We start from the raw sequence: 11,925 nt of genomic DNA, 5'->3' as shown, positions 1-11,925 counted from the left end.
TCATTACACTTTGCGTCTTGCTATATCTCTTAGCGACCCCTTGCTTTTGTCCAACCTCTCCCATTCATCTTGTGAATATCAAGTCATATAAACAGTGGCAGGCCTTCTACACACCCTGACTTCTTTCGCTTCCATAGAATTGTTAATTGTATGGGACCCCGAGGGTCATTTGGTCCAACCCCCTGCAATGCAATGTTTAAATTTAGAGCACAGTTTCAGAACTATTCCTCCACAGCCCCATTCCCTTGTTGGTACCCTCTGAACCTCTTGTGGAAGATGCACACAAAGAAGGACCTCAGTGGATGATCTCATAGTCTGGGTAAGTTCATATGGGGAGAGGCAGTCCTTGAGGTATTGTGATGCTGAGCCGTTTGGCATTATAGGTCAAAAACAACACTTTGAATTGGGCCCAGAAACTAATTTTCAGCCAGTGCAGTCGCTGTAAGCAGTGGGATTGAGAAAGCTAGAAGGTATCTGAGTGCTCATTTGATTTGGTCAGCCTTATCCAGAGTTCAATGTAGTGGCAACAGCTTTGATAGATGCTGCTAGGTTGGGAGGCACAAATGACCCTGGATACATCCTACAGGGACATGTGCTCCCTTGAATGCTCCTGCTTCTGGGGAGCGTCCCTCGAGATAAGGTAAGAAGGCAGGAGCCAGATGCTCAAACCCTGCCTTGTCTCTGGTGGGGTTTTCTTTTCTTTTTTTGTCGCAAAGGCATTTTGTATGTTGCTGGATCATCCTCAACACATCACCTTCCACAGCATGCACTTTGATGAAATATCTCACTTCCGTCTTGTGGAATGAAGACCCAAAGGAGGGTTTAACCACAGTGGGGGTGCCAGGGAGCCACCCACACCATTACAGGTGGTTTCTTTATGTAGGTGGTGGCAAAAAGCGTTAGTCAACATGAAGGTGTCTGGACAGGGTTGGGAAGGTGAGAAGAAGTGAATCAGAACATTGTCAGAAGTAGTACTGAAGAGGGGAGTACGAGTCCCACCTCAATCCCAACTTTTTCCAGAGTGTATTGGGAGCCCAGCCATGGATGACATCTGATGTCCAGCATTGGGTCTGTTCTAGTAAGCCCCCTCTGTTCAGTGGGTCTTCATCCCTAGTGTGTTCATCCCTATGGCTTTTGGAATTAATGTACACTAGATTGCGAATGGTGCTGATAAACGGCAGGTGGCAGTATGACAATTCAAAACACTTAGGCCGTGTTTTAAAAGTTGCAAAACTGTCAGAATCAGAAGCCAATAGCTGGAAGAGAAACATAGCCAGATGTTTAAAGAAGTGTGATGTTATAATTTTGAAATGGGAAAAGACTTGGTAAAACTACATGTATTAATCTGTGGCCAAATAAATAAGTGAATAAGTAAATAAGTTGTGGTTATGATTGATTTGGGTTGTCAGACTACCCAACCTACAAATTGCAAACAATTTCTTTTACAAAAGCAGACAAAGTTCAACTGTTGAGAAAGACAAAGAGAAAAGGAATAATAAGAACTTTTCCATATTATTAATTTTAGTGCAATAATTGTACAGTTTTAACTCAATTGATTCTCTCTCCTCTCTTTTAAAATAATAGGATCGAGGGAGGGATATCACATTACCCATGCTTCACATAGTTTGGGGTGATACTTCATCAGTTTCACCCTAACATGGACAGCTATTACAATTGTCAATACTGTCTTTTGGCTAGAAATAGTTAACAATGATACAGTATTTGTGTAGCATGTTCACATGCATGAAATGTGAAAGGATCAATAAAAAAAGAATTGTTCAAGGCACACTATGTAGTCTTTGTGGATAATTAAGCAGAGCATAGGCATAGCAAGTTTGGGTGGTTTCTGCAAGTTTACATAAGATGTTTGTACAGAATGAAATCTGATCTTTGAACAAGAGGTGGCAAGTCAGCTCAGTGCAACTCACTAAGGGCTGTGAGACTCTAGAGATTCAGTTTCCTTTTTTTTAAAGCAACTTTCTATTCCTTGTGATTGTGGCAGCAAAGTGTAATGATTGCATGTTTGAAAGGTTCAAACAAAAAGTCCTGTTTCAAATGTCACAGATTCTAAGTGTCAATATATTATTATCATGAATAAATGTTGTAGTTGTTGTTGCATGCCACCTCAATCTCCGAGTAGTGCGAGATTCCAGGGGTTCCAGGCGTTCACCCAGGGATTGTGTTTCCTTTAGGAAATGAAACAGTGGAGACTGTGGTGTCTTTATGATATATGGTTTTGTTGTTGTTTAGTCGTGTCCGACTTTTCGTGACCCCATGGACCAGAGCATAAAATATGGTTTATTTATACATATATACAACCTGAGCCTATGATTGAGAGGTTCACAGCATCAGCACCCCAAAAGGGTCTTGTTTCCCCTATAGCCACAGCCTTGGGTTATAACAGAAATCAACCACCGTACTCGAACCATCTCTCTTTAGCAACCTGCAACCTTTTTTCCTCTAGGTCACACCACAGCCAACCCTAAAGACTCTGCTTCAAACTCTCACGTTTGTCTTCTAACTCATAGCTGGAGAAGGGCCTCCACCCCTTTTTCTTAATGGCCCGTCGTCTTTCCCTTTGTTCTTTCTTAATGGCTCATCTCCCAGGCGATTACTTCAAGAGGAAGACAGCCTCGATCCATGGGTTCAGGAGGCTTGATTAATTTCTAAAACTTACTGGGTCCAGGACTATATGGGAGTCTTGCGCTTATCAGTAGTTCTTGGCATCTCCAGTTTAAAATTACTTAGGGGGCAGGGAAGGGAAAGCCTAAGCACCTGGAGAACTTCTGCCCGACAGAGTAAATGATACAAGACTAAATGGAGCATTGGTCTGACTCCATATAAAGGTCACAAGCCAAGTTCCAAGGTGTGTTCTGGTCACTCCTCTGATTGTAGGTCAGATTATGTGGGTATTTTGAGTGGGTGTTTTTGAGGGTATTGTTTAAGGCAGCATTTCAGCAGAATTTAGTTTACAGCAACTGGGGCAACTCAAATATTTGGTTGCATGGCCTTGCCAGTCCATTGATCCATATTTCCCCAGTACTTAACACCTGCCATGTTATATATATAAAATGCTGATCAAGAAAGTCCCTGGAAAGGTCACATAACTTCTGAGGCAGAGTTAGGGGGTAAACATGCCCTATGATACCTTTTCTATGCTTTAAATACTTCAAAAATGAAGGCAAAGCCCACTGATCCACCCACCCCAGCAAATTTTTCCAGCCCCTCAAGACCTTGCTGGGGTGTACAAAGCCTGAAACTCTGAAGGGAATGTCAACTGCCCACACCTCAGTCATCATTTGATGAGCAAAAGGAAGCATTGACCATGCATCAGCTGAGCAGAGGGGCTGTGTGCCTGTTTCCATTGGCCTGTGTGAGAATGTGAGAATATGCATGAGGGAGTATAGGGTGACCACATTTGTCTCTTTAAGCAATTCATTTGAACTATTTACAAAATTAGTGACCTGTTTATAAATTTGAAATGTCCATATTTGCAGGAGTTTTGCACTGTTAAAAGTGGCACTATATTTTTCCATTCACTTTTGGTATAAACATAGCATACCCACAAACCCTTCAAGTAACAAAACTGAAGGCATGACAAATGTGATTTATTTATGAGTAAAGGATCATTAGGAAAAAAGTGTCACTCATACAAATAATATATTTTGTAATACTGACCATTGAATAGCAGAATGTTCTTTTGGCAGTCAATCATTCAATTACGCATTCAACAAGCAGAAGCATGAAACGCACCAAAGTTCCTGTTTGTCATAGTTGGATTAAGGATGTTCTCAGGGAGACAGAATTACTTGTTCTAGCTAATCCTGATATATCTTTGTGCTTTCCTGAAACTGCTCATAATAGCAGTACAATAATTCCAAAACGGTGTCACTATATATATATATATATATATATATATATATATATATATATATTCTCAGAACTTTTTAAAGGACAGAATTGGCTTTCTTCCTACATCAAGTGAAAGGCACTTTTTAAATAGTAACCAAGTAGTGGCAGAACTCAGCTATAGTTTCTCCACAATTTATTCACATAGGCAGCTCTTATGTGGTATGCCCAGTTCTATTGCCGCCAGATTAATAGAAACCAAGAATATTATAGCACATTAAAGACTAACAGACTTTATCATACCATGGGTTTTCACAGACTAGAGTCCATTTCATCAGAGGCATGGAACTCTGTGCATCTGAAGCACACTCTAGTCCACCAAAACTTATGCCGGGCGTGGTGATCAAAACTGTTACAGAGCAATTTGATGGCATTTACATCTCAACAAATGGAAATGCATATTAAATATATGATTTTTAGAGCATCAAGTCCCATTAAACCCTGGTAAGGATCATGTAAGGCAGCCAGGGTGTGCACAGGATGTTCAGGATTGGCTGCTTGCAGACGTAACATGGCTAAACTTTGGTTTAATGGCTAAGCTGTGGTTTAGTGTGCAGTGTAAGAGCAAAGAGAAGAACTCTCCTGTGTCAGACTAAAGGCTGCATCCTGTTTCTAGATACCGTACCTATGTGAAGCACACAAGTTGGGCATGAGCATCATAGCCCTGTCCCACTGTTCCCCTACCAATGGTATTCAGAGGAGACAGGCTGCCTCTGATTATGGAAGTGAGCGAGCCTTGAGTTTGCTCTCCTCCTCTGGAATGAAATTGGAAGCATTCAGTATTGTTTTCAACTAACCATGGTCTGTTGTTAAATTTAGACTGGGACAAACTGTGGTTGGTTTTAACTATGGTTTGTCTAAACAAAATAAAAAAAATCCTTCCAGTAGCACCTTAGAGACCAACTAAGTTTGTCACAGGTATGAGCTTTCGTGTGCATGCACACTTCTTCAGATACACTGAAACAGAAGTCACCAGACCCTCATGTATAGTCAGAGGGTGGGGAGGGGTATTACTCAGAAGGGTGGTGGGAACGGGTGATTGGCTGATAGGAGTGATAAACCTGTTGATGACTGTTAATTGGTCTTGCAGGAAAAAGCAAGGGCTGAGGTGCTAAAGAAAGCTTGATCATGTATAATGAGATAAGAATCCAGTGTCCTTTTTCAGACCAGGTCTCTCCATGGTTTTAAGCTTGGTAATGAGTTGCAATTCAGCAACTTCTCTTTCCAGTCTGTTTCTGAAATTTTTCTGTAATAAAACAGCTACTTTGAGATCTTGTATAGAATGTCCTGGGAGATTGAAGTGTTCTCCTACTGGTTTCTCTGTCTTGTAATTCCTGATGTCAGATTTATGTCCATTTATCCTTTGGTGTAGGGTTTGGCCTGTTTGTCCAATGGTTTGTCTAAACATGCCAACTTCAAACCATGATTTATCTGAATAAACCAGGTTTGTAAATCATAGTTAAAACTAACTGCAGTAAGTTGAGGGGGTAAAGTAATTAGGGAAATAATTGTTACTTATCCTAAGTCCTGAAAATAAAACACCTGATAAAGAATCATGATGTTTGAGGGCTGTGCGCTCTTCTCGCTCAAAGGAGGAAAAAAAAGCTGTTTAATAATCAAAATACTAGCCTTTTGCACAATTGTAACTAGATGATTTGGGTATTATCAGCCTGTACTGACAAAAGAATTTCTGAACTCTGGGTTAAATAAGAAGATGGACTCCCACTATTTAGAAGGTGTGTGATTTAATATAGTTTAATTAAAAACAGATGAGCTTTTAAGCAATGCAAAATAGGTACATGACATACAAACATCTAATGATTGGGCAGTGGTTTCTTGGTCTGAGACTTCTTCATGCAAGACTTCAGTATCAAATAAGACAACTCGAGCACATTTAGGAGCATACAAATGCCTGACACAGCCAGCATGAAAATAGTAAATACAGTTTTCTCAGTGGGACGAGAAATAAAGCAATCTACTGTATTTGGGCAAGGAAAATCGGTGCATTTCACTACACGAGGCATACGGTACCCATTGTACATGTAATAAAATATGTACATGAAAGTCGCTTCGAAGATAATTCGGAAGAAGAGGCTGCTGGTGTATGTCCACCATAGGGGTCCTTCGATGTGGAACCTTTGGGCTTTCAGACTTTCAATGTCAATTTTCTCCCCATGTCGGTATTTCCGTTTCTTCTCGTGCTTTCTGTAGGCAACATGCATTGCCACCAGAAGGGCAGGGGTAGACACAAAGATAAGTTGGAGAGCCCAAAGTCTAATATGAGAAACTGGGAAATAATCATCATAGCAGGTATTTTTGCACCCAGGTTGTAGAGTGTTACAAGTGAAATCTGACTGTTCGTCTCCCCAGACATTTTCTGCAGCCACCACAAGGATCATGACACGGAAAATGAAGAGGACAGTGAGCCATATCTTCCCAATGCTGGTTGAGTGTTTGTTTACACCTCCTAAAATGGATTGGAGCGTTCCCCACATGGTGGCTTGGGTGTTCTTTAGCCTATTAAGACAAAGGAAAAGAAAAAAGAAAAAGCCAAATGATTAATTATTCTATTCCTTCACAAATGAGGAGGTCCTCTGATGCTAGTACAGTACAGACAAGTGTAAGCAGACGGGCAGAACAATTCTGAGATGTTTTGGCTTCTTTCCCACCCATTCTGGAAAATGAATGTTAAAACTTGATAAACATCTCCATTCAAAGGAGCACAGTGACATTAAAACACTGAGATAATTAGAGGGGTGGTTAAACCAGAGTTCCTTATGCAGAGACGTCTTTTGGCATGGGACTACTGTATGTTGATGGTATGTAGTTTATACAACTAGGATTCACATATAAATGAAGCCCATATATTGTTGTTGTTGTTGTTGTTGTTGTTTAGTCATTTAGACAACAGGCATATAAAAACCCATATATTAGCTCCAGCATATTCTTCTGTTCAGCGCTTATAGAAATAGCCTTTAAAGGAGGTGCTGTTAAAGGCTGGTTAGGTTATAATTAAACTAAAAACACAGGCATTTTTTCACTTTTCCAAATGCCATCCTATGGCAACCTTAGTTTACAAGATGACTTAAGATGTATGTACAGAAAGCCCACTACTTGTGTGCATTTAACTTGTGTGCATTCAGGGGAAGGGAGTAGGAACACCTGTGGTCACTGCAACTCATTCTTATTAAACTAAACTATGGTTTGACATTATATCTGAACTGGGTCAGAGGGAGAGGTGCAGCTGTTTGGCAATGGAAGTTACGGTTATCATTAAAAAATAAATTGTGGAGATGCTCCATTGTCACTGTGGGAAACTTACACAAAGGTAATGGAGAAATACGTGTTCCAAGATACTACATTTTAATGGCATAAAAGAATCTTGCTGTAACTGCAATCGTTGTATCATCATTTATCAATGATTACCATGCTATTAGCGCAGATCTACACCGCAGTTGTAAACTGATTTAGTAATCATCCTCTGTCCTCAGAAAACCCAGGAAACTTAAGCTGTGATGGGGAGTAGGGGGTGTCAAGATATGTAACAGTACCATCAACAAACCTTGATTGCCAAGATTCCTTGACAGAAGAACCCCAAGCAGCAGCAGGAGAGGAGTAGCCAGAACAATGGCAAAACAGGTAAAACTTCTGCCACCAGCTCCCTGCTTTGCTTGGCTTTACTTCCCCCTGAAGGAAGGTGAGAGATGCCAGACCATCCCGGAAGACCCTGGACCCACTCACCATTGATTTGTAGGAAGCAACCTGCCTTCTGGGTGGAGTGAGCACCTTGAATTGGGCCCAGAAATGAACTGGTAACTACCGGTAGTGGGGGAGTTGTTGACTCCATGTGAATTGTCATTTGGGCTAGGGAAGAGGGTTGAGTTTTTGTTTATCTGCTGGTTAGTGGGTGGGAGTATTGCCTTGGTTTTTTGTTTGTTTCAGTATTTCAAATGGTTTTTCATTTCTATGTAGGGGGCTGGTTCGTTGTTTTTGTTTTCCCATATGTTGAATGAAATATTAACATATTCCCCCTTTTTTATCGTATGGTGTATTTGCACGTCTTTTTCTTTAATATTAGTTGCTTGGAGACCTTTGGGTGACAGGCAACCAATCAGTTGAAATATTTATTAATCTGGTTTTTATATGTATATAAAAAAAACCCTGATATAATTTTATAGTTAGATATGCCTGTCAAACAACACCTTTGGGTTCATTTCTGGTGACCCTCAATTCTAATTTTTGTTGATATTGCTAATTAAGGTCAAACTCATTTTTAATCTTCGTTTTCATTGGAGATGCCTGCATGCTGGTTTTTGACAGTTCACAAATAGAAATCAATCCAAATGAGTGTGTCCAATTATGCAGCTTTCCTATTCTAAGAGTGTGTTGGCATAGTACTATACAAACAAATAATGTGGTTTAGTAAAGCCTTAACAAGCAAGGCCAAGCTGACTTGCAAGAAGACAAAACTACAGCATGTTATAACATGACCCTTGACATGGTAGCTTTCATTACACCCACTAACCCTAAGAAAAAAAAGACGATAGATTTTGATGATGTAATGAGGAGTTGCAGAATCAAGATGAAAAGATGGATAAAATTATTTCTTTTCCTACTAATCACCCTCCTCCCTGTAGGATTTGATTTGAAAGCTGCACGGATTTATTTCTTTAAAATAAATCATTTATATGTTCTCCAATAACCAAGGTCTCAGGTTTTCCTATAACCAAGTTCAATAAGAAACCACACCAGACTCTGTGACCACAAATCAAATACACTTCTGCTAACCATTAAACAAGATGAAGACTTTCACCCCTATTAATTCAATTCCAACAAAGCATTCAACCAAAAGAAAACAGGATAAATATCAAGTGTTTTGCTCTTCTATTATGGTATATAGATCAGTGGTTCCTAATTGGTCCATAACCCGGGGGAATCTGCTCCCCATTTACATAGCAAAAACTACCATAGAGGTATCAACATTTTCAAAGGAAGGGGGTCCATATCTTGCCTTTGGAAATACAGGGAGTCCACAGGACTTAGCTAATTGGGAACCACTGATATTTTTTGCCAGTATTGCAAAATGTGAACTGACACAACAAATTCCATCTGTAGTGTAAGCCTAATGTGTAACTGATGTAGACTCTTAAGGTTGCATTCAACTGAGACAAGACTAAGTAGGGTAGACCCATTGAAAATAATGAACCCATGTTAATCATGCCCATTAATTCCAATGGCTCTGCTTTGAGTAGGGCTAACATTGGATAGAACTCTTACCTATGAAGGTTAAGGTTGCAATCCTATATAAATTTACATGAGATTAAACATCATTGAGCTCAATTGCTTTTTAGTGAAATGCATAGGATTGCATTGTAAAACAGCAGTCCTGCACATACTGGAAAATAGGTAGGCTACTCATTTGACAGACACGGTCCTACGGTATGTACCGGTATGTCTACCCAGAAGATGCCTTTGAGTAAATCATTTCCTCAATTCATCTACTATTCTAGAAACCTTAAGGTGAAAGGATAGTTATATTAATACTAATACTACTAATGAATATTGCATCTTAAAGGTGAAAAATTAATATGGCAACTGCAGCATCCCACATGCAGAATTCTGCATCTACATGGATCACTGTGAGTGAAGGGGCAAATGGTTATCCAGGAATCCACATCAAATCCATTTTTTCCTCCGCTGTATGGAGAGGTTATATTGCAGGTATTAAATATGTAATTCTTTCTGCATAAACTGTTAGATATCATTTTAAAATTACATCCCTGTATAAAATACCAATGGTTAGCATATGAAAATCACGGAACGTTTCTCTGTCTGCATCGCTTACTCTTTCTGTCTTCAGTAGTATTAATTCCACTGGAATAATATGGCAGGGGGAAGATAATAGAAGAAAAACACATGTAAACACTAGGATAGAATGGCATATGAAATATTAATTAAAATTTCAACCACAGCTATGAGGCTTTTTTAAACTGGAGAGATGTTTTATGTGTTTTGATTTCAGGGATCACTTTCTTGCCCGAGGAGGAAGAAAAAATGGGCGTTCCTAGTTCCGTGAGAATTTTACAGGCATTTTCATGACTAAATATTGAGGGAAGTTGTTAAAGCATGTTTGAAGAAATCACAGATTGTATTGAAGAGAGCTATTGAGAAGTAATATATCCCAAACATTCACTGAATAGTGAATGAAAGCAGTTCTTAGTTACTGTAATTCAATGTAAAATGATTTCAGTGGGCCACCTCTGAATATGACAAACGTTTGGTTATCACACTTCATATTTAAGGTGCCACAGGATGTCTTGAAAAACTAGTCCTACTTTTTTGTAATAAAGTCTCTTAGAAGATGAAAATAAGCATCTTACAGGACAAATCCTACCCTTTCCTCACATGTTAAGATCAAAACTATTATTTTAAAATCAACATTACAAAAATCCCTGAGTTACATGGCTTGACCATGTTGCTAACTTTGTATGATAACGTTTCACCACAATGGTGGGGCTGGACTTCACAGCAGGTTAGTAAAAGACAACAGGATGTGGCTATTAACTCCCAGCCGTAAGTTGTATACCTTGGTCTTAACATGAAAAGAAAAACCTCTCTTTCCTAGCAGAACCCCCTAAGCACTGGGAACCCAGCGAAGAATCTGGGCTACAGCCAACATCCTGACAAAAGAAAGATCGTAACATCTTGTGCATCTCACAAAACCGAATGGGGAAAAAAACGTGTGGAGGGACTTGTTTCCCCAATTTTGTCTGTATTTCTGCTTTATCTCTCTCACACAAACAAACGCGCGGAGCAGTCAGACTTGGCACCGCATGGTAGCCTATTCAGCCGCTCCTTTCACTTGAACCCCTCACAGAAAAACTGTGGAGCTGAAAGGGGCCCCCAGGGTCATCTAGTCCAACCCCCCCCCGCAATGCAGGAATCCTGCCCACAGCGAGACCGACCCCTTTCATACGTCCGGATTCCTATAAGCCTAGCAAGCCGAATACTGTACACCAAAGTCCGGACTTTCTCTTGATCTTTCAAAACGCGCGCACAGCGTTTTAACCCCAATCCCTCTCCACCCCATCGAAGTACCAGGCGGGGACATTTCCATTCATATCGGCTGGAGACTTCCATCTCGTTTCAGGAACCTCAACCTAAATCTTCCCTTCCCGCAAGGGGAGAGAGAGCATCGCCCCTGCAATAATAACAGCAGCCCCCCCCCCCATCACCTTGCTCAGCAGCTCCGCGCGCGGGAGAAGATATCTGTCCAGCTGCCTGCGTCCCCCCGCGGGGCTCCGTTCCGTTTCCTGGCGAGGTCCAGATAGCGCCAATTTCTCGTAGGCTGGCTAGTTTCGTCGCCGCTGCCGCCTCGGCAGCTTTGAGGGAGGCTCCTTCCTGTTCCCGGGCAGATGCTCTTTGGCGACGCCTTCGGCAGGCGCGGCTGCAAGGAAAGAGGCGGGAAGAGCCTGTGCCACCGTCGAAGATAAGGTTGCGGTCACCCGGCCCCTTCCCGCCCTCCGACGACGCCTCCGCAGCGCTTTCACTTCTTCCCCTTCGCTTCTTGCCAAGGCTCCTGCATTTGCAACAGCAGCACGGCAGGTAGAAATTCAACATGTGATGGGCATTGCCATTTCAAATAGTGTGTGTGTGTGTGTGCGCGCGCACCGTGTCATGTAATTGTGTGGGGCGGGGCTTACCTGACACCCTCCCCATCAATAGTTTATTCACTCTGGGGGGGGGGGTGTAATAATGGGGAAAGCATCTACTGATTAAATTCCACTGCCTGCCTGTCACAGTGCTATTACAACCACCGGGGTCAGAAGCGGATTTAGGGGAGCACAACCGGTTTGGCTGCCAAGGGTGCCAACTTGAATAAAATATTGGGGGAGGGCAGGTAAGCCCCGCCCCACACAATCGATCACATGACGCAGTGTGCACACATCATTAGAATGGCAATGCGCATCAACTGGCCTCCAATATTTTATTGGGGGGGGGAGAGAGAAGGGACCT

The 11,925-nt window shown here is 41.4% G+C and overlaps 1 protein-coding gene across 1 annotated transcript; it reads right to left on the bottom strand.

The window, feature by feature from the left end:
* Window positions 1-3,592: 3,592 nt before the first annotated feature.
* LOC118085539 (gap junction beta-2 protein) lies at window positions 3,593-11,457 on the bottom strand. The gene is made up of 2 exons (XM_035116307.2): window positions 11,145-11,457; window positions 3,593-6,426 (listed from the first exon to the last, which is right to left on the bottom strand). The coding sequence occupies exon 2, from the start codon at window positions 6,402-6,404 to the stop codon at window positions 5,724-5,726; it is 681 nt and encodes a 226-aa protein (XP_034972198.1). The 5' UTR covers window positions 6,405-6,426; window positions 11,145-11,457; the 3' UTR covers window positions 3,593-5,723.
* Between the last annotated feature and the right edge of the window lie 468 nt (window positions 11,458-11,925).

Source organism: Zootoca vivipara, chromosome 4 (genome assembly GCF_963506605.1).
Source record: "Zootoca vivipara chromosome 4, rZooViv1.1, whole genome shotgun sequence".
Lineage (NCBI taxonomy): Eukaryota > Metazoa > Chordata > Lepidosauria > Squamata > Lacertidae > Zootoca > Zootoca vivipara.
This window is presented reverse-complemented; position numbering and strand designations above follow the sequence as displayed.